Source organism: Microcebus murinus, chromosome 3 (genome assembly GCF_040939455.1).
Source record: "Microcebus murinus isolate Inina chromosome 3, M.murinus_Inina_mat1.0, whole genome shotgun sequence".
Lineage (NCBI taxonomy): Eukaryota > Metazoa > Chordata > Mammalia > Primates > Cheirogaleidae > Microcebus > Microcebus murinus.
The window spans coordinates 58876569-58902952 of record NC_134106.1 but is presented as its reverse complement, the minus strand read 5'-3'; the positions used below and the strand labels follow the sequence as shown (position 1 = coordinate 58902952).

At 38.5% G+C, this 26384-nt stretch overlaps 1 protein-coding gene across 6 annotated transcripts in view; it reads left to right on the top strand.

The window, feature by feature from the left end:
• Nucleotides 1–25235, top strand: part of PAIP2B (poly(A) binding protein interacting protein 2B) — an 81573-nt gene extending 56338 nt beyond the window's left edge. For all 6 annotated transcript variants that reach the window (XM_012750173.2, XM_012750172.3, XM_076000872.1 and 3 more), the window contains 3 exons: nt 9336–9484; nt 18429–18605; nt 19529–25235. In XM_012750173.2, coding sequence (XP_012605627.1) covers nt 9336–9484; nt 18429–18605; nt 19529–19585 — 383 coding nt within the window. In that variant the 3' untranslated portion in view covers nt 19586–25235. The remainder of the gene's footprint in view (nt 1–9335; nt 9485–18428; nt 18606–19528) is intronic.
• The last annotated feature ends 1149 nt before the right edge of the window (nt 25236–26384 follow it).

The window sequence follows — 26384 nt, the reverse complement described above, 5'->3', positions numbered from 1 at the left end:
TTTCAGATGATTTTGGTGTACTCTTGAAACTGAGAACCACTGGATTAGAATAGGCCTTCTCATCAGTGTTGTCATTCTTCCCAGAGTGTCTGTATCCAGATTTTCAGATTCCACTTAATCAGTAGGGCAGATTTATAGGTCAGTATGGGACCCATTTTAAACAATAATAGAAAAGAGTTTGTATTATATTCATATTGTCTTTCTAATCAGGCAGCCTTGAGTTTAATTTAGAAGATGCCTCTATCTGTAATTTACTTTGTTTTGATGTATTTTACTATTAGGGATCATATAAATGATTTTCTTCTTTTTCTTGACTTCCTTATCAACTAATAAGTTTTTAAAAGCTTCTTTTCAGCATCTAATTGCAGGTAAGTTTAGTTTTCTATGTGCTTAACAAGCTCATTGACAACCTATTTGTAAGTACTGTTCTTGCATCAAATGGAAGATAACTGATGGATCATTTGTGCATTGAGATCAACATAGGAAAGCTTAGCAGGGTGATTACTTATTTTCTTTTACAGTCCATGCAGCTTCTCAATGAACAAAAGAGATAGAAATACTAGGGACAAAATCATTGTAATTAGAGATTTAGGTGGAACCTGATTTTGTTTTTTTGAGCAGGGTCTCACTCTGTTGTCCAGGCTAGATACAGTGGCATCATCATATCTCACTGCAACCTCAGACTCCTGAGCTCAAGCAATCCTCCCACCTCAGCCTCCCAAGTTGCTGGGACTACGGGTCTGCACCACCATGCCTCACTAATTTTTAAATTTTTTGTAGAGATGAGGTCTCTATATTGTTGCTGAAGGTCTCGAACTCCTGGCCTCAAGCAGTCCTCCCCCTGTGGCCTCCCTAAAGTGCTGGTATTACAGGCGTGAGCCACCATACCTGGCCTGGAACCTATTTTTTAAATCTATGTATACATATCCTCCTTTTCACATCCCAACCCCCAAGTAGCTAAACTACTCCCCCTGCCTCCTTTCTTCCTTAATACCTCACCAAATAATGAAACCCGATGGTTTATTTACTTAGAAAAAAAAAAAAAGACCTTGTAAAACAAGGAGACAGAGAAATTATGTTAGTGTAAAATATTACATGGCATATAAAAATATGTTCTACGTGAATTTAAAAGGCTTTATAAAATTATTTCTTGTATTGCTTATGTAGCTTTAAAATGCATGTATATTTGTGACCCTGCAAAAAATTAGAAAAGGAAGTTAAAAAGTTGGAGAGTTGGAGTATGACAGATTAATCCAGCAACTGATTGGGCAAGCAGGTTTACATTTGTAGGACATAAGCATTCCTACCACCAAGAAAATGAAATCTGCCATAGAGTAAGGATGTTTCATGTGGCTCGATAATGGATAAAATCTCTCTCCTGATGCTCTTCTTCCTGCTACTCTGATTTCATGCTCACCATGTAATTATCTATTGCTAGTTAACACATTAACTGCCATGTGAATTGTATTTAACTCATGCTAGTTTTGAGCCCAGGACCTCATGAATCATGTAACTCACATGTCTCATCACCTTGCAGTCAAGAGAACTATTTTTCAAGTTGCATATAACTCATGTACAGAAAACAATAAAAAATAACACATTTTTCATTAAATTAGAAATTATAGTTTTGTTTTTAAAGTTTTTATTCTGTTTTCTTAATAAAACACCATGCCCCCAAGGAAAAAAATTTCTTCTAGTGTGGCATTCGATGTGTTAAGAATCTTAGGCATTTGGATTTTGAATCATGGAGATGTATTAGCTATTCAAAAAATAAACAAATATTCCCTTCTGCCTTCCCAAGGCCTGCACTATCAACTATATCTTCTCTCTCCTATGTGCATAACCTCTCCGTCTTCACTAGATCCTTTCTGTGAGCATTTAAACATGAACTAGACTCTCCAGTCTTTAAAGACAAATAGTTTTCATGCACTTCTCACCCCACCAGTTTCTGTCCATTCCTGCTGCTTCCCTTGGCAGCTGCCCTCTTTGAAAGAGTTATCTAATACTATCACCTACCATTCATTCTACCTCCATTTGGCTTTCACTCTCATTTCTCTCCATGGAAACTGCTCTCATTAAGGTCATCAGAGACCTCCAATGTCTTCAATTCTGTGGACGTTTCTTAGCCTTCCTCTTGACCTTTCAGCGGCCTTCTACATTGCCACTTCACTGGGAGTATGTTAATTTCCTGTGGCTGCTATAACAAATTAACAAACTGGAGGCTTAAAACAACAAAATGTATTCTCTTACATTCTGGATAATTCAAGATGACCTCCTTATCTCAAGGCCCTTAATTTAATTACATATGCAAAGACCTTTTTTCCAAATAAGATAGCCTTCAAAGGTTCCAGGGATTAGAACATGGACATATCTGCCATTCAACCCACCACACAGAGGTTCTATCTTTTGTTGATTCCTGTTATGCCACACTCTTCTGGCTTTCTTTTCAATTCTCTGGCTTCTTCTACGTCTTCTTTTCATATTATTCTCCTCTACCTGACCTTTTAAAATGTTCGCATATGTCAGGGCTGGGTCTTGGACCCTCTTTTCATGTCATTTTGCATTTTTTCCCTAGTTAGTATTCTCTGGTCCCATGACTTCAGTTACCATTTATATAAATGACTACTCCAACTTTCTATATTTAGCCAGACTTATCCTATTCTTGGTGCATATAGCCAACCTACTTAACATCACCATTTGAGTGTTTCAGAGGCATTGCAAATTTAACATGTCCAAAATAGAACTCATCACCCTTTTTACCCCCACCCCCTTAACACCACCCAGGAAAAGTTTGCCCTTCCCACAGAGTTCCTTGGCTCAGTAAATGACATTACCATCCACTCAGTTGTTTGTACCCAAATTATCCTTGATATTTCCCTCAACCTGGCTCCCCACATCTAGTTCATCAGCAAAAACCTCCTAAAATAGTTTTGGAGTCTGCCTACTTCTCTTCTTACTGCCATCATCTTAGTCTAAGCAGCCACCCTTTTTTCATGTATATTAGAGTATGTTATTGGCCTTTCATTATCTACTCTTGATCTCTGAGATCCATTTTCCACATGGCAGCCTGAGTGGTCTCAAAATAAGAGTTGAATCATGTCACAGTACTGCTGAGAACTCCTTATAATGGCTTCCATTTCTTTTAGGATGAAATCCAAAACCCTTCATGGGGTTTCTTAAGGTCTGGTCCTATCTGCCTCTCCAACCTCATCTCTCTTCCTTGTAATTTTCTAGTGATATGCCTGCCTCCCTTCTTTTAGTTCCTGAAAGTTCCTTCCCTCCTACCTCTGAGTCTTTGCATATACTTTTTCTTCTCTTCCTATTGCTAGCCAACTTATAGTTTTCAATTATCAATGAAAATATTTCTTGTTCAGGGAAATCCTCCACTTCTGGACTAGATTAGATTCTCCTTTTGTTTTCTGAAAGTCTCTTTTACTTCTTTTATAGCACAGATCATAATTATTCTTAAATATTTGCTTTTCTCTCTCCTGAAAAAATGTAAATATCCCCAGAGCAAGGACTGTGTACCCCATCAAAGCAAGAGTCAACAGTCAAACACGGTGCCTAGGATCAATAGGCACTCAGATATTAATGAGTGAGTGGATCTAATATCCTAGTTGCTAGGATGTAACTGAGAGAAGGAAAACCTGAATCCAGTGGCAGCATATTTGAAGTAAAATAAAATTCAAAACTGCCATCTGTAATATTTAATTCTAAAAATGGTATTAACCAGACTGAATGAAGTAATGAAACCATAGGAAACACAATAGATTACTTTTCATATCAATTACTGAATAGACTTTTTCTAGGCAATTTATTCAAAAGTTCCAGGTAATCTTCGCAAACTATCCTCATGGCCATTGCAGGTTTATAGCTTCTGAAAAATCTCCTTTAGCCTCAAAGAATAGCTAGTTTTTGGTATGAGCATGTTGGATCTGGAAGTTGTGGGTGTTCAAAGTGTTGAACTGATGAAGCATGTATTCTTGAAATATCCTAGGTACATTAGAAGTCCTGAAGCTCTTTGTGGCTTAGAACTGAGGTCCCTATTTCAAGCCAAATATTTTAGACATGAACACTTGACTATGATAAAGTGCTAAATCAATTGCTTGGCAGCCCTTAGCACCCCTATATTGACTATTAACAGAGCTATGTGCTTTCTCGTTTTCAGCCAGAGTTACAACTGTTATTTTTCATTTTTGGTATGTTTGCCATGTGTATAAGAGGGAAGGTGGGGTAGAGGAGGAATAAGTTTCAAATTGTTCTTAGACCTCGTAATGCAGTCACAGACCAGACATAAACTCCTTTATCTATCTTTGAGGTCTACTTCTCAAAGAACTGTTTCTCAAGCAATAACCTGTTTCAGACTGCACATTTGTCTTCTTGATAGGTAAAAGGAAAGATGTGACAACTAGTGGTTTGTATGGCAAAGCTAATTGCCAGTGTTTATTGAACACTCATATAAATTATCTATTGCTTGATAACAACTTACCTCAAAGCTTAGCAAGTAAAAACAACATAGTTTCTGTGGATCAGGAATTTGAGAGCACCTTAGCTGTTTGGGTCTGCTTCAGAGTCTCTTATGAAGTTGCAGCCAAGTTGTCAGCTGGGGCTGCTATATCATCTGAAGGCTTGACTAGGGAAAGGTATTTCTAAGCTCACTCACATGGTTGTTTATTTCCTTGTCACATGAGCTTCTCTGCAGTATAGCTAACAATATGGCAGCCATTCTGATTCTTAATCCTATTTATGTAACCAAGCATTCTCCCTACCTCTAGAAGCTTTGGGCATATATTATTTGTCCCCACTGCACTAGACTTTCATAATGAGGTACATTGATGTGGGTGGGGATCAAGTGAAATAATGAATGTGAAATGGTAAAATAGAATGGCTAGAGAAACACAGTGTTCAAGCAGGATGGATAGTAAGCTGGAGAAGAGCTGGAATCAGGGGAAGAGAATGAATGTTACATGAAACTGGGAGCAGGAAAGTCCAAGAAGTCAATGGTGATCATCCTGTCTTACCTGGTATGGTGTCTTTAAATACCTTCCTTAAAAGTTACTAGTCTCTAGCAAAATCTCCCTATTCCTACACAGCTACTGAGGTCAAGGGGTACGTACATTCAACACCAGTTCATTCACCCAGAAGGCTTGCAAACCAGTGTTGTTCTTGAACTAACCCAGCAATACAGAAAGGTTGCTGAACCCTTGAATGTGATATCTTCTTTGGTCACTCACACGATCCCACTGTGTGAGTGTGTTTTTAAAAATGAGTTTTGGATCTACACGTGAATCAGAGTGTAGATGTGAACGTACTTTATTAATTTTTTAAACACTACAAATTAAGTTGTTGGATTGCTGCTGTTTGGAGAAACCAAACTTTCTAATTGTGTGCAAAACAAAAGTTGAATGATAGAAAATACAAATTAACAGTGTATAACCTATTGTGAGAGAACTACTTTCCGAGTATGGACAATACCATATCAGTGTTTTCAACTTTTTTGAAGTAGTTGCATTAAGTTCAGTAACAATTTATGTTGAGTTTATGGTAATTTTCCACTCCCTTTCTCATAAAAAGTGCATCCTGCTATTTGCTCCCTGTACTCCACCATATTCTTGAATTAAAAGGGTTATTCTATTCTTTCTTCCTCTACCTTTCCTTTTTCCTTTATTATTGCATACTTGGGATTTATTTTTCAGGCAAAGGCAGATATTTTAGAAAACTAAACCTTGATTCTCTGTGGATGGTTTCCATATTAATGGGAAAAATATCACTGTGCTGATTGTGAACAACTGCCAAATAAATCTTTGGAAATATGATGTAGTATAACCTGCTACTCATCAAGTTTCAGAACCTTTAAGAGTCTCTGTAGTTAGGAATACCCCACTTACTTATGCAGTTGGCCTGACGTTTAGAACAGGCTTGCTTCTGCCATTGTTATGCTGCATGTGGAAGTATTAAAAATAAAGAACTGCTTTCCTCCCCTCCATAGCCTTATGGAATAGTTGTTACTGATCTGTATTTGGAATAGACATTGATTTCTTTTGACTCTATCTAAAATACATTAAACATACATATATTTGCTTTATTTTAACTTATAGTTAATTAAATGGGTTCTGTTATAAATGAAATTCTTTTAGAACTATGGACCAGTGAGTTATTTTTCCATGTATTCTCTACTCTTTACAATTCTACCTTGTCTTTTGAGAATATTTCCTTCCTTCCTTCCTTCCCTTCCTTTTTGAGACAGAGTCTCACTCTGTCACCTAGGCTAGAGTACAGTGGCATCATCATAGCTCACTGTAACCTCAAACTTCTGGACTCCAGCTATTCTCCTGCCTGAGCCTCACGAGTAGCTAGGACTACAGACACATGCCACCACACCTGATTAATTTTTCTGCTTTTTGTAGAGACTGGGTCTTGATCTTGTTCAGGCTGGTCTCGAACTGCTCGCCTCAAACAGTCCTCATGCCTCAGCCTCCCAAAGGTCTAGGATTACAGGCCTGAGCCACTGTGCCTGGTAGAATGTTAGATTTCTAATGTCCATAACAGGTTAGGAAATTGCAACAACAACAAAAAACTTTAAAGGGATTAAGAAAGAATATTTTAGTGTATCCAGAAGCAGAGAACTTTCTGATAAATGTTGCCAAGACAGACATGAGCAGGAGAAATAATTTGTTAAAGGAAACTTAAAGAAGCCCCTAGGAGGGTTGGGGTAAGGTGCAGTGGGGATAGAATTGAGGTTGAAGTGGGGATGGGATAGAGAGAGAGAGAGTTGCCTAAGCACAAGTAAGCCTCAGGTATTTATGGATTCCTAATATTGTGGTGAGTCATAAAGTAAACTTCAATCTCGCTTTTCAGGAGTTGAAAATCTAATTGGAAGGAGAAAAACTATATATATGAAACAGAACAATTAAGTAGTGTTAATGCCATACTCATTAGGTATAATAGTTTAGAGAAGGGAAGTGGTGAGTAAAGACTGCAATGGTTTTGAAGAATGGTTAAGATTTACATAAAAAGAAAAAAGACATACTTCAAATGATAGCAAAAACACCAAAATGGATTTAGAAGCCAAAGTAAACAATTTTTTGGTATATATGCACTTTACAAAGCCATACACACACACACACACACACAAGTTTTAAATTTTTGCTATAGACAAAAATTAAAGGCAGCAAATATTGTCACCAAAAATATTAACCAAATAGGCTGGGAGCAGTGGCTCACGCCTGTAATCCTAGCACTCTGGGAGGCCAAGGCCGGCGGATCGCTCAAGGTCAGGAATTCAAGACCAGCCTGAGTAAGAGCGAGACCCCCGTCTCTACTAAAAATAGAAATTAATTGGCCAACTAAAAATATATAGAAAAAATTAGCAGGACATGGTGGCACATGCCGGTAGTCCCAGCTACTCAGGAGCCTGAGGCAGAAGGATCGCTTCAGCCCAGGCGTTTGAGGTTGCTGTGAGCTAAGGCTGATGCCACGGCGTTCTAGCCCAGACAACAGAGTGAGACTCTGTCTCCCAAAATATATATATATATATAACAAATAGAACGAGTAAAATATTTATTTTAGTTATAATTTTTATTTAAAAATCACTTTATATGGCCGGGCGCTGTGGCTCACGCCTGTAATCCTAGCTCTTGGGAGGCCGAGGCGGGCGGATTGCTCAAGGTCAGGAGTTCAAAACCAGCCTGAGCAAGAGCGAGACCCCGTCTCTACTATAAATAGAAAGAAATTAATTGGCCAACTGATATATATATAAAAAAATTAGCCGGGCATGGTGGCGCATGCCTGTAGTCCCAGCTACCCGGGAGGCTGAGGCAGAAGGATCACTGGAGCCCAGGAGTTTGAGGTTGCTGTGAGCTAGGCTGACGCCACGGCACTCACTCTAGCCTGGGCGACAAAGCGAGACTCTGTCTCAAAAAAAAAAAAAAAAAAAAATCACTTTATAAATATAATAAAAGTTTTTACAAAAGATACATATTTCAATAGAAAAATGAGCAAAGTACTTTAGCAGGAAAATTACTAAGCAAGAACAAGAAGTGGCCAGTAAACATATCTCAAAATATTCAGCCTCAGTAAAAAAGAAATGTAAATAATAAAATGCAAGTTTTCTTTTATGAAATTAGCAGTGGTTTAAAAAATAATATTCATGAATGTGCAGGAACAGGCACTTACACACTGCTGCAAATTTAAATTCCTATGGCACGATGTGGCAGTAAATAAGGAGCCCTAAAAAAATAGCATACTTTCCAGTACAGCAGTTCTGTTTCTAGGAGATATCCTAAGGAAATCATTAGAAAAGATAAACAGAAGAAGTTCATCCAACCTTTATAATACAGAAACATTAAGAACCACCCCCCAAGATGATATGACTACATTAACATAGATATGAGAAAAAGCAAATGATGGAGCATCTTGTATCACATAATCCCATTACAATTGAGAATGGATACTTGTGGAATGATTGCGTTAGATCTGCATACACATAGGGAAAGTCAGAGACGTGATATGCAACACATTGTTAGTCATTCTTAGCTCTGGATGGCTGGATAATGGATGGCTTTTATTTTTTCCTTTTTTATTATAAATATGAATGTGTATTATTTTTTGAAATACATTTTAAAGAAAAATAGAGCTTGAGAATAAGGAGCAGGTGCTCACAATATTCATTAAGAATGTATTTTCTCAAACTATTTAAACATTAAGGGCCAGGCGCGGTGGCTCACGCCTGTAATCCTAGCTCTTGGGAGGCCGAGGCAGGCGAATTGCTTGAGGTCAGGAGTTCAGAACCAGCCTGAGCAAGAGTGAGACCCCGTCTCTACTATAGATAGAAAGAAATTCATTGGCCAACTAATACATATAGAAAAAATTAGCCGGGCATGGTGGCACATGCCTGTCCCAGGAGTTTGAGGTTGCTGTGAGCTAGGCTGATGCCACGGCACTCACTCTAGCCTGGGCAACAAAGCAAGACTCTATCTCAAAAAAAATAAAAAATAAAATAAACATTAAGGAAGCTGTAATGATCTTATTAGGTTCTAGGACCTCCAGGAATTTGGCATGGGAAGATTCCCACTCTTCCCACCCCATCCCATTTGTCTAGAAAGACTGAGCCTAGACAATTTTTTCCTTTACTTCTTAAAGAAATGTACATCTGTATAGTTAATAACTGCAGGACATGGTTGGTTTTATAACAGTTACAAACTAACAGTTTCTGTTCATCTGTAGTTAAATCTTTGACTCACAACTTTAGAAGCTTCTGGAAGAGTGTGAATGTTCTAAGTTTATATTTGCTTGATCTTTATATTTATTTTATCCTTTCTTTTGCTCCTGTTTAGATTCTATCATAATGAATGGATCCAGTGTGGCAAATACATCACCTAATGTAAAATCCAAAGAGGACCAAGGGTTAAATGGGCATGATGAGAAGGAAAACCCATTTGCAGAGTACATGTGGATGGAAAATGAGGAGGATTTCAACAGACAGGTAAAGAAAGAAATGGAGAGTTAATACATGCAATTTAACAGCTATAATATTTTACTGTCAGTCTGTTACAAAAGAAATGAGTAGAGTTGGCTTTAGAATAACTCAAAAATACATGGAGGCCTCATCTGGGGTGACCAGGAAACATCTTCAGCTGGTAAGAGACTAGAGTGATAGTATGTTGGAGGAAGATATTGATATCTTTCTACCATGCTGATTAAAAAGGACACAAACACCAGACTAATCAGTTGATAGGTGAAAATCCTCACGTGATGAGCCCATGTATAAACAGATAGATTTGCATGTATTCCCCCCCACATACATTATGGCATGCCTTTTAAGTGTAGTTCATATTACACAGTAATTGCTGCAGAGAGGTCCTGCTCTTAGCCTCCTTCTAGCTAGATTTGTTTATTGGATTTCCCTATGTGACTATAAACCACTCTAGGAGATTCCTAGAATTTAATCAAATGGGACTCTCCCCGATCCCAGAGGATTGACTTGAAACCCTTGTATCAAACCAAGGTGGCTGAGCTCCTTTATCCTGCCCTAATTCCAGCTTTAATCCTAGGAGCCACTGTGGCTCCATAATTCTCTATAACAATCAGTGTGAAACTAATGGCTTAAACTGTGGAGCAGTAAAAAAACAGAATGGTAGTGAGGGTTTTTTTTTCTATATTTTGTGATTTGTTGCTTTCATTTGCATATAGGAAATGTGAAACTCTGCATTTCATTTTGAAAATAAATGCAGACATAAAGGAAGTTTAAGAATTCTGAGTGAAGATAAATATGTTTGCCATGGGATTTTAGAAAGGTTGTATTTGGCTCTTGTGTTGACTTCCCTGTTCCTGCTTGCCTTTATTTAGCCTCTGAATGGAAAATATGTTGTTGAGAGTATAAACCATTTTTACTAGCTTTGGTAATACTAACATGCTCTGAACCCCCACTGATCAGGATTGTACTGGGACCATTAGGAGGCATATATCTGAGCTGTGGGTTAGCTGTGAGCTTCTATATGTAAGAGTTTAGCAAACTGAAGCAGAGTGCATGGAAAAATGCTGGAAAACTAGGAACTTGCAGAAACACGTACACATACATACACATACACACATGCATAAAGAGATTGAGGAAAGACTATTGAGAAGCTTTAAAAATTTTAACCCTTTGCACTTGGATGTCGAGTGTGACTTGACATGGTTAGCAAAAATTATAGATATTAAAATTACTCTTTGAGGCCGGGCGCGGTGGCTCACGCCTGTAATCCTAGCACTTTGGGAGGCCGAGGCAGGCGGATTGCTCAAGGTCAGAAGTTCGAAACCAGCCTGAGCGAGACCCCGTCTCTACCAAAAATAGAAATAAATTAATTGACCAACTAAAAATATATATACAAAAAAAAAAAATTAGCCGGGCATGGTGGCGCATGCCTGTAGTCCCAGCTACTCGGGAGGCTGAGGCAGTCGGATCGCTGAGCCCAGGAGTTTGAGGTTGCTGTGAGCCAGGCTAATGCCACGGCACTCACTCTAGCCTGGGCAACAAAGTGAGACTCTGTCTCAAAAAAAAAAAAAAAATTACTCTTTGAATGTATCAATAATTTGAAATATTAAAAAATCCAGGCCGGGCGCTGTGGCTCACGCCTGTAATCCTAGCTCTTGGGAGGCCGAGGCGGGCGGATTGCTCAAGGTCAGGAGTTCAAAACCAGCCTGAGCAAGAGCGAGACCCCGTCTCTACTATAAAAACAGAAAGAAATTAATTGGCCAACTGATATATATATATAAAAAATGAGCCGGGCATGGTGGCACATGCCTGTAGTCCCAGCTACTCGGGAGGCTGAGGCAGAAGGATCACTCGAGCCCAGGAGTTTGAGGTTGCTGTGAGCTAGGCTGACGCCACGGCACTCACTCTAGCCTGGACAACAAAGTGAGACTCTGTCTCAAAAAAAAAAAAAAAAAAAAAAAAAAAAATCCAAGTAAGTTTGTATGAAAAGAAACTCAAGTTTTTTATTCTACTGCCATGCTTTGTAAAATCTGGGATATTTAAAAAATGAAATCCTGAGTAGAATAAAGGAATCGTGAAAAAAGCATGCGAGTGCAAAGGGTTAATAACTTGCTTCAGAAGAGCTACAAAAGCAATGACAGGTATACCATTGGCAGATTCTAGTATTGCAATAAATACCAGGCCCTAGGAAGACTGAGCAGGTAAACAATTGTTTGTTCAATTCCCTTAATATTTCTCAGGTGATACTAGCTTGCCAACATTATTTTGAAACTGTTATGTGATTTCAAGTGAGAAGATTGACTGTTTCAGAGAAGCCTTTGTCCTTCACTGTCCAGGAGGGTTTAGGAATCTAGGATCTGATTTCGGTTCTTTCTGTACACCTGTATATTATTCTGTTTGCCCATGGTGAATTGTACAGTTCTTACCACCACCAATCCCATAACAATACTAGTGTAGCTTTCATCATAATTCAGAAATGGTTTTACATATAAAACCTTAAATTGGATCTTAAGGAAGCAGAAATTGGTTTCTAGCTAGAAACCCTGATAAAATATCTTCTGACTTTCCAGTAGAATGTCTAAGAAAACATAGAATAAGACAGAAACAACTTACAACCTTGCAGACTGTGAGTGACATTCACCAGTCTGTTGAAAAGATTTTCATTGCTAAAACTAGATTGAAATATAGTTTTGAGGGGAAAAGGAGTTAAGTTCTAATAAAAGGCAGTATCACCCATTCAAGATTTCACAAGTATAACTCAGGATAGAGTTACACACACACACACACACACACACACACACACACAATTTTTAAGAGAGAAGATAGAAAGACTCCATTGGGTTAAAGGAAAAAAAGAGGGGGTAGGGGGAGTCTAATTATATGCAGTTTGTAAGATACACTCTCACTGGCAATCCATGCTGCGGGAAAAGATGAAAAATGCTTAGTGACTTTTTAAATCTTATGGGTCATTTCTAACTAGGGGACTTTTTAAACCTAATTTTCTGTTATTTTCCCATGGGTATTTAGTAAGTAAAAGTCAGCAAAGATATATTCCAAAATGTCAACAATATTCATTCATGTATGGGTGTTGAGATTAAGGGTGATTTTTTTCCTTCCATTTGGTTTTCTTAGTTCTAATTTCTCAATTCTTAAGCAAAGAAAATGGATTACTCCTACAATAAAGGAAACAGGTTCACATGTAAAGACCCTAAAAGAGAAATATCTGAAGTAAACTGCTTCAGAAAGGGAAAACATAAGAATGGGAAGAGAAAATACCAGGAAATTTCAAACACAAAGAAAGCAATATCAAGATTGGATAAAGTGGAAATTGAAGGAAAAACTATTAAATCTCATTAAGATAAATTCCACAATGAAAATTTTATATTTATGAATGTTTTCTCAAGTAACGTAACAATGAAATAGATAAAGGAAAGAAGTTAAAAACAGGAAAGAATCCACATCCTAGTGCGAGACCTTAACTTTTATACATTTATTCATTCAGCAAGTGTTTATTGAGTCAGATAACGTACTAGATGCTTTGACTGATTCAAGAGGCAAAATATTATAAGAATATAGAGTATTCATATCAAAGAGCCTTGATTTAATTAACATATATCAAGATTTGTATGCTATGGATAACAAATACATTATTTTTTCGAACTCCTGAACAAATACATTATTTTTTAATACCATTGGAACATTTATAAAAATCCATTATCAAGCTGCAGAGAAAACTTTAAATTACTATAAAGTACAAATTATATAGATATATTCTCTGGCCATGGAGAATTAAATTAATAGCAAAAAAATCATGAACTATTCAGAAAAAAAATTTTTTTATATTTTTCCTTTTAAAAATAGATTTTTTTTCTTTATTTCTTTTTTCTTTTAATAAAAAGTCTTCAGTGGGAAGAAAAAAATTTTTTAATTGTCAATAAACTTGGGTTGAAGAGGATATCAAAACCATAGTTAAAATGATACGAAAATTAGTGACACTGATAATATTAATATCAAATCTGAGGGATATGACCAAAGCTATACAGTATTTGCTGGGATTATAGGCCTGGGGCACCATGCTCAGCTTGCAAATATAATTTTTTTCTATGCTACCATACATGATGAAAGTTATGCTCCAAGAAAAGATGGAAAGAAATGTACAAGAAGATAAAGAGTACTTATATCTGAGTGGCAAAATTGTACATAATGGATATTTTCCCTTTTTTTCTAAATTTCTATAATGGCAAGAATGTAAACTCTAAAAACTTTTTAGAAAGGTTGCTTGACCTTTTACATCTTAACTGTGTTTCTTAGTTTATATTTTTTCTTGTTAATATATATATTGAGGCCGGGTACAGTGGCTCACGCCTGTAATCCTAGCACTCTGGGAGGCTGAGGCGGGAGGATTGCTCGAGGTCAGGAGTTTGAGACCAGCCTGAGCAAGAGCAAGACCCCGTCTCCACTAAAAATAGAAAGAAATTAGCTAGACGACTAAAAATCTATATAGAAAAAATTAGCCAGGCATGGTGGCACATGCCTGTAGTCCTAGCTACTTGGGAGGCTGAGGCAGAAGGATTGCTTGAGCCCAGGATTTTGAGGTTGCTGTGAGCTGGGCTGATGCCACGGCACTCTAGCCAGGGTAACAGAGCAAGACTCTGTCTCCAAAAAAAAAAAAAAAAATATATATATATATATATATATGTATATGTATATATGTGTGTGTAAGATGAAATTTCAGCCATACCACAGAGATATTGTGGATTCAGTTCCAGACCACCACAATAAAGCGAATAGAATAACACAATAAAATGAATCACATGAATTTTTTGGTTTCCCAATGCACATAAAAGTTATATTTACACTACATTGTAGTCTGTTGAGTTCCAAAAGCACTATGTGTAAAACAATATACATATGTTTATTAAAAAATACTTTATTGCTAAAAAATATTAACAATCATTTGAGCCTTCAGCAAATCATAATCTTTTTGCTGGTGGAGGGTCTTGCCTCAATGTTAATGTTTGCTGACTGGTCAGGGTGGTGGTTGCTGAAGGTTAGAATGGCTGTGGCAATTTCTTAAAATAGGACAGTAGAGCCAAGCACGGTGGTACATGCCTATAGTCCCAGCTACTTGGGAGGCGGAGGTGGGAGGATCACTGGAGCCCAAGAGTTTGAATCAGTAAAATCCTGTCTCTATATAGGAAATAAGTTTTTTAATTTTAAAATTTAAAAAAAGACAAAAATGAAGTTTGCTGCATCAATTGACTCTTCCTTTCACAAAAGATTTCTCTGTAGCATACAATGCTGTTTGATAGCATTTTACCCACAGTGAACTTCTTTCAAAATTGGAGACAATCCTCTCAAATCCTGCTGCTCCTTGGACGAGCAGGTGCCTCACGCCTGCAATCCTAGCACTATGGGAGGCTGAGGCAGGCGGATCACTCAAGGTCAGGAGTTTGAAACCAGCCTGCGCAAGAGCGAGACCCTGTCTCTACTAAAAATAGAAAGAAATTAATTGGCCAACTAAAAATATATAGAAAAAATTAGCTGGGCATGGTGGCGTGTGCCTGTAGTCCCAGCTACTCGGGAGGCTGAGGCAGGAGGATCGATTGAGCCTAGGAGTTTGAGGTTGCTGTGACCTGGGCTGATGCCACGGCACCAGGCCAACAGAGTGAGACTGTGTCTCAAAAAAAAAAAAAAAAATGAGCAATAATATTTTTTTCTGAGCAGTAGGTCTCAACAGTGTGCTTAAAATATTTATTATACTGTGCTGTAAACATATGTGCTGTCATCTTTGCTTTGTTGTTCCATTTATAGAGCACAGGCAGAATAGATTTAGCATAATTCTTAAATGCCCTAGAATTTTCAGAATGGTAAATGAGCATTGGCTTTAACTTAAAGTTATCAGCTGTGCTAGCCCCTAACGAGAAAGTAAGCCTGTCCTTTGAAGCTTTGAAGCTAGGCATTGACTTCTCCCTAGCTATGAAAGTTCTAGATGGCATCTTCTGACAAAACAAAAGGCTGTTTTGTCTACATTGAGAACTTGTTGTTTAGTGAAGCCACCTTCATCAATTCTCTCAGCTAGAACTTCTAGGTAACTTCTATATCAGCCTTACTTCACCTTATACTTTTATATTATAGAGACTTAAACCTCGTGAACCAGCCTCTGTTAGTTTCAAACTTTTCTTCTTCAGCCTTCTCACCTGGCTCAGCCTTCACAGAATTAGGGCTTTAGTCTGGATTAGGCTTTGGCTTAAGGCAATGTTGTGGCTGGTTTGATCTTCTATCCAGACCACCTAACTCATGTTAAATCTTGTGGCTAGGAAATATCTTATTGTTGTTATTTTAAGCACTTCATAGCTATCTAATTTACTTGAGATCAGAAAATGTGTGGCTGATTGTAATGTTGAAATACTATTTTTTTTTTTTTGGAGACAGGGTCTCACTCTGTCACCAGGCTGGAGTGCAGTGGCACAATCATAGCTTACTACAGCCTTGAATTCCTGGGCTCAAGCAATCTTCCATCCCCAGCCTCCCAAGCAGTGAGGACTGTAAGTGCAAGACTGCACCTGGCTAATTTTTAAAAAATTTTTTTGTGGAGACAATATATTGCTGTGTTGCCCAGGCTGGTCTCAAACTGGCCTCAAGTGATCCTCCTACCTCGGCTTTCCGAAGTACTGGGATGGCAGGCATGAGCCACTGCGCCTGGCCAAAATACTATTCTTAAGTCTTGCTACCAGTGACTTTTCCTCTGAATTCATTAGGTAACTGTATGGGCTTGGCCTCCCTTCTGGTGCTGGCGGTGGTGAGCTATGAATCTGTCACCAGGTAGCCTGCAGGAAAGAAATTGCCAAATGTGAAACAAGAGGCCCGTTAGTCACACTAAAATCTGCAGAGTGAACTACACTCTTTGTAAGAGTTAACAATGTATGCAAAGAAGTGTAAAATATTCTAGATATACATTGATTTGGTTTAGAGCAATGTTTAAGAAATATGGAGTTGTTTAAATATTGATATATTATTTCATCTTGTTTTTCTAGTGGTGTGCCAAAAGGTGTTCTTTTTTTCTTTCCAGCATATGTTTTTTTTTTCAGCATATGATAGGGGCACAAATGTTAAGGTTACAAATGTTGCCCTTACCCCCCACCCCAAGAAAAAGTGTTCTTTAATAAAGTCTTTCAAAGGTTCTGAAAGTATTTTTCTTGCTTGGGGGTCTTATTACCCAAAAAGTGGGCCAGAAGCTGAGGCAATTGGTTTTATTTAATCTCTTCTATTCAGGTAGTACACTAGTAACATCCTTCCCATATCTTTTTCATACTTTTTATAAAATGGGAAATTTAGGAAGGGTTGCATCTTAACAAGATTGAGAAGAGAATTTCAGCCGGGCGCGGTGGTTCATGCCTATAATCCTGTCACTGTGGGAGGCAGAGGCGGGTGGATGGTATGAGCTCTGGAGTTCCAGACCAGCCTGAGCAAGAGCAAGACCCCGTCTCTACTAAAAAATAGAAATAAATTGATTGGCCAACTAAAAATATATAGAAAAAATTAGCTGGGCATGGTGGCACGTGCCTGTAATCCCAGCTACTTGGGAGGCTGAGGCAGGAGGATCACTTGAGCCCTGGAGTTGGAGGTTGCTGTGAGCTAGGTTGACGCCATGGCACTCTAGCCTGGGCAACAGAGCCAAAAAAAAAAAAGAATTTCAAGTTCTAAAATTATTTTCCATAAGTATCATTTATCTAAGTGGAAAATATCTGTGTCATATATTAGACATCTTAGATGATCTATGAAGAGCTGGAATTCCCGCTATTTTTTTGTCATTTATTTACTTTTTATTTTTTTCAGCATATTATAGGGGTACAAATGTTAAGGTTACGTATATTTCCCTTGCCCCACCTGCCCAACACCCGATAAATGTTATTCCTATATGTCCACTTAGGTGTTGATCAGTTAATACTAATTTGATGATGAGTACATGTGGTGCTTATTTTTCCATTCTTGGGATACTTCACTTAATAGAATGGGTTCCAGCTGTAGCCAGGAAAATACAAGAGGTGTTATATCACCGTTGTTTCTTATAGCTGAGTAGTACTCCATGGTATACATATACCACATTTTATTAATCCACTCATGTATTGATGGGCACTTGGGTTGTTTCCACATCTTTGTAATTGTGAATTGTGCTGCTGTAAACATTTGCGTGCAGGTGTCTTTTTTATAGAGTGATTTTTGTTCTTTTGGGTAGATGCCCAGTAATGGGATTGCTGGAACAAATGGTAGATCTACTTGTATCGCTTAAAGGTATCTCCATATTGCTTTCCACAGAGGTTGAACTAGCTTGCAGTCCCACCAGCAATGTAGGAGTATTCCTATCTCTCTGCATCCATGCCAACATTTATTGTTTGGGACCTTTTAATAAAGGCCATTCTCACTGGAGATAAGTGATATCTCATTATAGTTTTGATTTGCATTTCCCTGATGATTAGAGATGTTGAGCATTTTTTCATAGGTTTGTTGGCCATTATTCTGTCTTCTTTTGTAAAGTCTCTGTTCATGTCCTTTGCTGACTTTTTGATGAGGTTGTTTGATTTTTCCTTGCTCATTTTCCTGAGTTCTAAATAGATTCTAGTTATCAGCCCTTTATTGGATGTGTAGCTTGTGAAAATTTTCTCCCATTCTGTGGGTTGTCTGTTTGCTCTCTTGACAGTTTCTTTAGTTGTGCAGAATTTCTGCTATTTTTAACAATAATTTCCTCAGTCTTCTGATGGAATTTGGTTGAAAAAACTAAAAATTACATTTTATCTAGCTAGTCATTAGAAGCACCTTAATTCTTAGACCTCATATGAGAACATTCATAATTGCAAAGTAATAACCTCTGAAGGAAAGAGGTGGAGAAAAAACTGGAAGGAAAAAGTCCCACCGAGACAGTTAGTCTGAGCTGCTCCCCTTTGCTTGCTAGGTTGAGGAGGAGCTACAGGAGCAAGACTTTTTGGACCGCTGCTTCCAGGAGATGCTGGATGAAGAAGACCAAGACTGGTTCATTCCATCACGAGACCTGCCTCAGGCCATGGGACAGCTGCAACAGCAATTAAATGGACTGTCCATCAGTGATGTGCATGATTCTGAAGATATTTTGGTAAGAACCATATGTAATTCCACATGGGATGTAGTGGAAAGAAGATAGAATTTGGAGTCACAGTCTCCCTTTCTGACCCTATAGCCTTTGACAAGTCTCTGGAGCCCTCTGAGCTGTTGTTTCTTCCCTCATCATATGGGCATTGATAAGGGGGTGCTTTGAAAACGATTGCTCCTCATAAAGCACTGTGAAAACATTATTGTTGCCAGCATCCCAATTTTTATTTTCTAGTGGGCTTTTCAAAGTAGAATTGAAATTAAGGATAAAAATTTGAACAGTGAAGAGATTTCTTTTCAAATTACCATTTGTTGCTGTCCTTCTCTTTTACTATGCCCCAAATTTGTATTTAATATAGTTCTGAATGATTGTTATAAAAATTATTTGCTCATTTTAGAAGTAACGTAATCCTAAGGGTCCGTCTTCCACTTATAATTAGAAAACCAGGTAAATGAATTTCCTTCCTTACATGTTTATGGAATATCAGAATTCTGTAAGCAATATAGTTCTCACATAACTCACATTCGAATGATCATGCCCTGCAGTTTGCTAAGATTTTGGATATTCACAAGGGAATAGAGAACCAAAGAGAGTACAGCAGGTTAAAAAAAATAGAGGTTGTGTAGCCAGAGTGGTTGCAAAAGTCTTTTTGGAATCGAACTTACAGTCCTCTGATGTGATTTTGGCAAGCATCAGTAAGGAAACAGGAGTTTAAAGCAGGAAGAACACAATGAGCTTGCTCAGGCCTAAGTATGACAGGATCTATTGAGAGTAGCCCATCAATGACAGCCTCAGTTATAATGAATTTTCTTTCTTTCCCTAAAGTTAAGGGGAATGTACTGATAATAATGGAAACAGGGAGGAAATAAATTTTAAAGTGCAGCTTGCTTTGGGATTTACTAATATTTATCTTTTCATTCTTCCAGAGCAAAAGTAACCTGAACCCAGATGCCAAGGAGTTTATTCCAGGAGTGAAGTACTGAGCCTACAGAAAGCTTTGAGGAGGACTTGTCTGTCTCCACATGTGGGGATATGATGCACAATAATGCAGAGCTGAAGAGGGGGGGTGGGGCGGGCGAGGGGTACACAGCAGGGAAGGGAAATGGTGGTTTAATGATACTGTGACTCTGAGTAATGTGCTCAGTCTTACTCTACAAGCCTCTGAGTATTTCTCTTTTGTTCTACTGACTTGTTTGAAGCAGTTTCCCTTTTTGTTTTGTTTTTTAATTAGCTCTAGTTAAGGAAACTGCATTTTTTCCCCCCTTCTTAGGAATGTTCTGCTGTGTGTGTTTAAACAAAATAAGCTGATCAAGAAAAACTGGGTGTTTAAGAAATGCCCTTCTCACCCTGCTGTATACTTATGAGGCAGTGTGAAGACCTGGAGAGCTACTTGTGGAATACGTTAAGTGAAGAGAAGAGGGATGAGCAGAAGCAGCAGGGGGTACAACCAGAATATGAGGCTCCACTTCCCTGACCCCTGGGGTTTCCTGTCATGACTGAGATTGCCAGTGGCCTACCAAGCCCATGTCTCCCTGCCCTGAACCCATTCAAGAAAACACAGACTTAAAGTACTTGGTTTATAGTAACTCTTTGTATGGTTGATGAAAGTTATAATCAGAATGGGAGGGCTATGTTGATGGTTGTCACTTGAGTCATTTAGTTACTGTTGTCCCATTCTTTTTTTTTTTTTCTTTTTTTTTTTTTCTTTTTATTATTTTTTTTCTTTTTTTTTCTTTTTTTTTTTTTTTTTTGAAGGAAGGAGGAGGAGGGGAAGGGATGGAAACAGGAGGAGGGATCTGTTGTCCCATTCTTAAGCCTCTGGTTACAGCTACCATTGGACTCACCATTTACAAGTAATAGCACTAGGGTTGATTTGCCACCTCCTCCCTCATGGTGTTAATTCCCCTGTCTCCTTTCCCCCACTCTACTCTGTTTTTCAGAAAAGATATTGTTACCAAAGGCCCCATATGAGAGGCCATCTGTGCTGGTCTTCACATAAGCTAGAGAACTCATCCTTTTGAATCCTGTTAGTTGTGTCTTAAGTTTATTTGGATACTTTATTTCTTTTCCAGCCCCCGTCAACACTTGGTCCTCCTGGTATCTTTATCAGACAACTATATGCAATTTTTCAAAGAAATATAGTTTTCAGGACACTAGCAAGAAGCTCAGTTCAGTTGGATGCTTGTTGACATCTTAACAGAATTGTGGAAAGGAACTCAAAAACAACCCAGGAGAGTGAGTCGTGCTTGACATGTGACTGTTACCTGACCCTCTAGGATATTTTCAGTTATTATACAATATTACTGTTCCTACATACATTTCCTTTGTGAGTTTCTTAGTAGGTTGGCCTCTCTGGGTGTGTTCCTTTTGTCTTTCCTGCCTGTAATTCACTGGGGTCTTTTGTTGATACTCCTAAAGAACTAAAGTGGGCACCAAGAGCTACCTTTGTATGTAGAGATGTAGGTGGCAGTATAGTATGTAAAAGAAAGTACATGCAGTCCTGGCCATTCTCCCAGGACAAGGACTTGCAGAGGCCTGAGCATGACAGTGGCTTCTCTCTGACTGCTGCTGTACTGTGTAATAGGCCTATAAGGAAAAGATCATGTAACTTGAAATAAAGTCAGTATAAATTCAGTATGTGGATGTGGGACAGAGGTTGGAAGGAAAGGACTAGTGTCTAGAAAGCTGAAGAAATTCTTTTTCTTATGAGTTTCCTTATTGACTTTTGAACAGCCTCAGGCTAATGTCAATGCCAGGTTTAAAGTACAAACTCACATCTTTTTCCTCACTTGATTCTATGAGATGGCACCATTTGAGAAATGGCCTTCCTTGTTAGGTCATGTGTCATAGGAGAGTAGCTTAGGGAACTTGTATTGTCCAGACATATATGTTAATCCCCAAAGCAGAGAGAATGAAATTATTAACTCTTTTTCAGGGAGGACTATGAATAAAGAAACTTCTTTATTCCAGGTTTGGCTTTTACCTGGGACTGTTGCCTCTGATAAAGAGAGGGCATTGGAGATGCTTGAGTAGAGGAAATCTCTTTCTTCTGAGGCTGCTTGTCCTCCTTTAGTCTCCATTAGTCTGATTTGGAAATGTGTTGGGATTGCAGAAAGAAGGGGGCTCTTCTTTCCTTCTGCTGTGCTGGTCCATCTCAAAGGTCAGTTTTCAGCATGGTTTCACAAGGCATATTTGGTCAGGACTAAGGAAACTTCCTGCTAGTGGAGCATGGAAGCTGAGGGCTGGAGGTTCCAGTCCTATTCAGACAGTGTGTGCTGAATCCAGGTTTAGGAAGCAGCTAGCAGGTGATTCCTTTTATACTAGGTAAGATTTGTGCATCCAGTTCCTTTTGTAGCCCAACTTTTTGCCATCTATTGTATGTTGTGAGGTGAGAGCACAATTATCACCCACATTACAGGCTCAGCTATAGTTAGAGTTTGCCACCACCTTAACAGAAAATGCATGTGGGTCTTGTTGGAGCTTCACAGGGGAAAGGCTGGAAGCCTATGTCTGTCTCAGACTTTTCCTTATAGAAGAAATTCTGGGTGCAAGCCAAGTTGGACACCTCTACCCTTTAATGGTGAGTTTGTATTTATAAGTGATAATTTTGATGTTGAATTGCAGCCCTACTCTGTTCTACCTTTTTTTATTGGCAACTGGAAGTTTGAGGATTTGTATAGAAATGAAACATGTATTTTTAACAGTTGCCGATCTGGCTGGTCCCAGTGTTAGTTTATTAGTGATTCATTTCTGATTATTGTGACTATCCTAATTATTTATTTGGCTCTAAAACTCCAAGATGAAAATAGTTTTCTCTGTTTCTCTTCAAGGGAAAACAAATGTAAAGGAATGCCTTTTCAGTTTCTCCAGGCCTTTGAACTGCAGCAGAAAATTCAAGGATACAGTCTAGCCTGTACACAGGCAGCTGGGTATTTGGGCCAGTTTCTGACTACAGTAGTTGACTTGAGAATCACATAAGGTCAAACCAGAAGAGATTATAAAGAAAAGGCTGGACCTTTGTAGCATCCTTAGTTTCCAAAGTCCTAGCAGCTGAGATCTCTTTAATTACGGTTATAATGCTAACCATGTCTTAAAAATAAATGTTTTTAGTGAAATACTAAGCAGCATTTTCCAAATTGCTTATTGTTATAATGGCAAAATTTTGCCTGATTTTGGAGAGGGTGGTAAGTAAGGAAGTCAGGTGAATACTCTAGCAGTTAACACGTGTTAGAGAGGCAAGTTGTGTGAAGAGATAGCCAAAGAAAACAGCTTGAATAAATCTTCTTGCATTAGGACTGCTGCAAACCCCATGCAGTCTACCCTGCTGTGATTGGAAGGGCAGGACTTCTTCAATAAGGGTCCCACCATTACAGGCTAATAATCTTTCTGCATTTAGTTGATATTGAGGTATGGAAACCAGTAGAGACCTGACAGATCTGCCCAAGATTTGGAGATGTCCACCTATTTGGAAAGACTGTGGCCACTCTTCTCTGGGATAATGTAAACATCATTAGTTTGGGAAGTGGGTAGAGAAAACAGTATTGATCCTGATTTGGTGTATAGGGAATCTTGCACTCCTTCCTCCGCCCACAATTGCCTATGTGAATCATTTCACTGCTCTTTGCCCATTGGGATCATTAGTTCTGCTGGTCTCGCCACTGTATGGTACCCCGAGTACCTTCTGCCACCACTGTTCTGTTGCCTTGTGAATTTCATCCCTGGAATTGGCTAGTCACAATTTGGAAAGGGTTTTTTTGTTGTTGTTTTTTCCTGTGTTTTAATCTTCTGTATTGAAGCTGCTATTGGTGACAGGGACAGGGGAGCAGAAAGCCAACCCAAGGAAACATACAAGTTTCCTGTGTACTACTTAGCCTTCTGCCCTCACTGCCCAACCCCTGCTGCTGTTCCCAGTCAGTCTAGTTTTTAGGGGAGTTGTGGGAATAGGACAGCTGGTTACACTGATCTCTACAGGGTGTCAGCCAAGAGATTCACATTCCTTGTTTCCAGGGGACAAGAGAGAAATGTGTAAAGAGACAGGTACACTATATTTTAAAAAAAAAAAAAGCCCCTTCAGATTTTGTTATTTCAAGTTTCATTTGTGACATTTGCTGAGCTTTCTTCTCCAATCCTACTTTCTTACTAGCTACCTTTTACTTAAAAAGAATAAACATTCTAGGCTATTTAATACTATAAAAAATACTGAGATAATAGTAAAAATTTTGAAATATTTTACTAATTTATAGTCACTAAAATGTATTTACTATAAAATAGTAAAATATTTCACGCTGTAAATCAACACTAAGTAGTAATCCTGTCCTTTGGATTGTGAGCTTTCAAAAATGTTGAAGGGTGGTTTTGGAGGCAAGGAGTCCTTTTTAAAAAAACAATTTTAATGAGGCATATTTTAACATATCATAAAATTAATCCATTTCAGGTGTATAATTCAGTGATTTTAGTAACTTTCTTTAGTGGTACAGATATAACCGTTACTTAGTTTTAGGACATTTTCATCCCTTCCAGTAAGATCCTTCATACTCATTATTACAGTCAATCCCTGTTGCTACTCCCAGCTCCAAGCAACTACTAATCTATTAATATTTTCTGTCTCTATAAATTTGCTTTTCCTGGACATTTCATATCAGTGGAATCATACAATATGTGGTCTCTTGCATCTGGTTCTTTTCACTTAGCATAATATTTTTGAGGTTCATTCATGACATGTAACATGTTTTGGTAATTCCTTTTATTGCTGAGTAGTATCTTATTGATGGATAACCACATCTTGTCAGCAGAGACCCTTTTAAACTTGAATTTCAATTTCTTGTGGTCTAAATGGAACCCTCGAACATAGGACTTGTAGGGGAAGCTGCTGTGCATGTCAAAGGAACTACTTACCAGAACCTGCTTTGTCATCCCAAGCGCCACATAAGGAGCCTGAACTGCTGCAGAATTTTTTAAATAATTTTGCAACTTCTTTTTTATAAGGAACTTTTGTGCTACTATACATCAGGACTTTTAACACACCTGATAAATCCATTTAATGAGTATAAGCATGTGTTTGAGTGGACAAGAAAGTGAAACCATCAATGCTGTATTGGGTATTTTTTCTTCCCTCAGACTGGATGGGGATATCTCTGAACTTCTAAATAGAGTATTATGTCTCCATTTACAGAGCTAAACACGTATTAAAGATTGTGCTGCCTATGTTGTACAGATTTCAGGGAAGGGGGGCCCACAGCAAAGGCAAAGAAGGGGGAGGTAGTGGAGCTTCTGGAACAAGAAGCCCAGAGGGTCTGTGCCTGGCTGCCTAGCTGTGGGAGTGGATGGATGGTCAGGTGCTGATAGCACCCCCAACAGGCCCAGAAAGTCTGGACTGTTGACCTTTATCCCTGTTTCACAAGTGTTTAAAAGCTGTTTTCACTTTTGGTTTTTTCCTAAATAATCATTACATGGTAGGTAGTTATTAATCCTTCTTTGGGGGAGGGACAGGCTTTAAAAGTGAAGAAAATAATTTTCATAAAAATATCAAAAATGGAAAAAAGTTACTTTGTAAAAAATTTGCTATACAAACTAAATGGCAGCTGTTGAAAATCTCAATAAAATGAAAATAAACTGCATTTGCTAGCAATGGTACCCTTTTGCCTCAGGTTGGGTCATGAAATATCGTACTTGGGGTGGTGGATATGTATGGTATATATGTGTGAGAGACTTTCTGTCTAAAGATGGATCATGGTTTTAGTTGCACAATTTTCCTTACACATAGGATTACAAAGTGGTCAAAGCATGTGTGTGGAAGTCACAGATCTAAGTGAATCCCACCTTTATTATTTTCTTTGTGCCTTCAGCCTGAACCTCGGTTTATTTGTAAAGGTGTGACACCTCTTCCCCCACCAAGCTATAATGAAAATTAGAATTTAATTTTGAAATACTGCCTGGCACATAATAGGCACTTAATACATGGTAGCCAATAGTGTCAATAATACGTACAGCTTTAAATGAAGAGATAGTAACAGGGAATCTTTGGGCTAGAATGAAACTGGATAGTTGTTATTTTCCTGTTTCTGGGCAAAACTGACCCCTACTTAGAAATCAAATGAAGGAATTCTGGATCTGCCTTTCAACTACTGAACAAGTCTGAGAGCCTGCAATGTACCAAGCGTTGTCTTAGGCACTGGAGACTACTGAGTTAACACACAGTGGTAGTCCCTGCTATTGTGAAGACAACAGTGGGTGATTGAGACTTACATTAATTTACACCTAGCTGGAATCTCCCAATGATTTCTTGAGGAGCTTTATCATATGGTAGATACAGGACCAGACCAGGGCCCATAGGTTTTAACTTTGAGCCCTATCATTTCTTTGCCTTCTTCCTAAAACCAGGGACAGGGAAATCTGAGCTGACTTGCCTATTTATAACTTTTTTTTTTTTTTTTTTTTTTTTTTTGAGACAGAGTCTCGCTTTGTTGCCCGGGCTAGAGTGAGTGCCGTGGCGTCAGCCTAGCTCACAGCAACCTCAAACTCCTGGGCTCGAGTGATCCTTCTGCCTCAGCCTCCCGGGTAGCTGGGACTACAGGCATGCGCCACCATGCCCGGCTAATTTTATATATATATATCAGTTGGCCAATTAATTTCTTTCTATTTATAGCAGAGACGGGGTCTCGCTCAGGCTGGTTTTGAACTCCTGACCTCGAGCAATCCGCCCGCCTCGGCCTCCCAAGAGCTAGGATTACAGGCGTGAGCCACAGCGCCCGGCCTTATTTATAACTTTTTGAGATACCATAG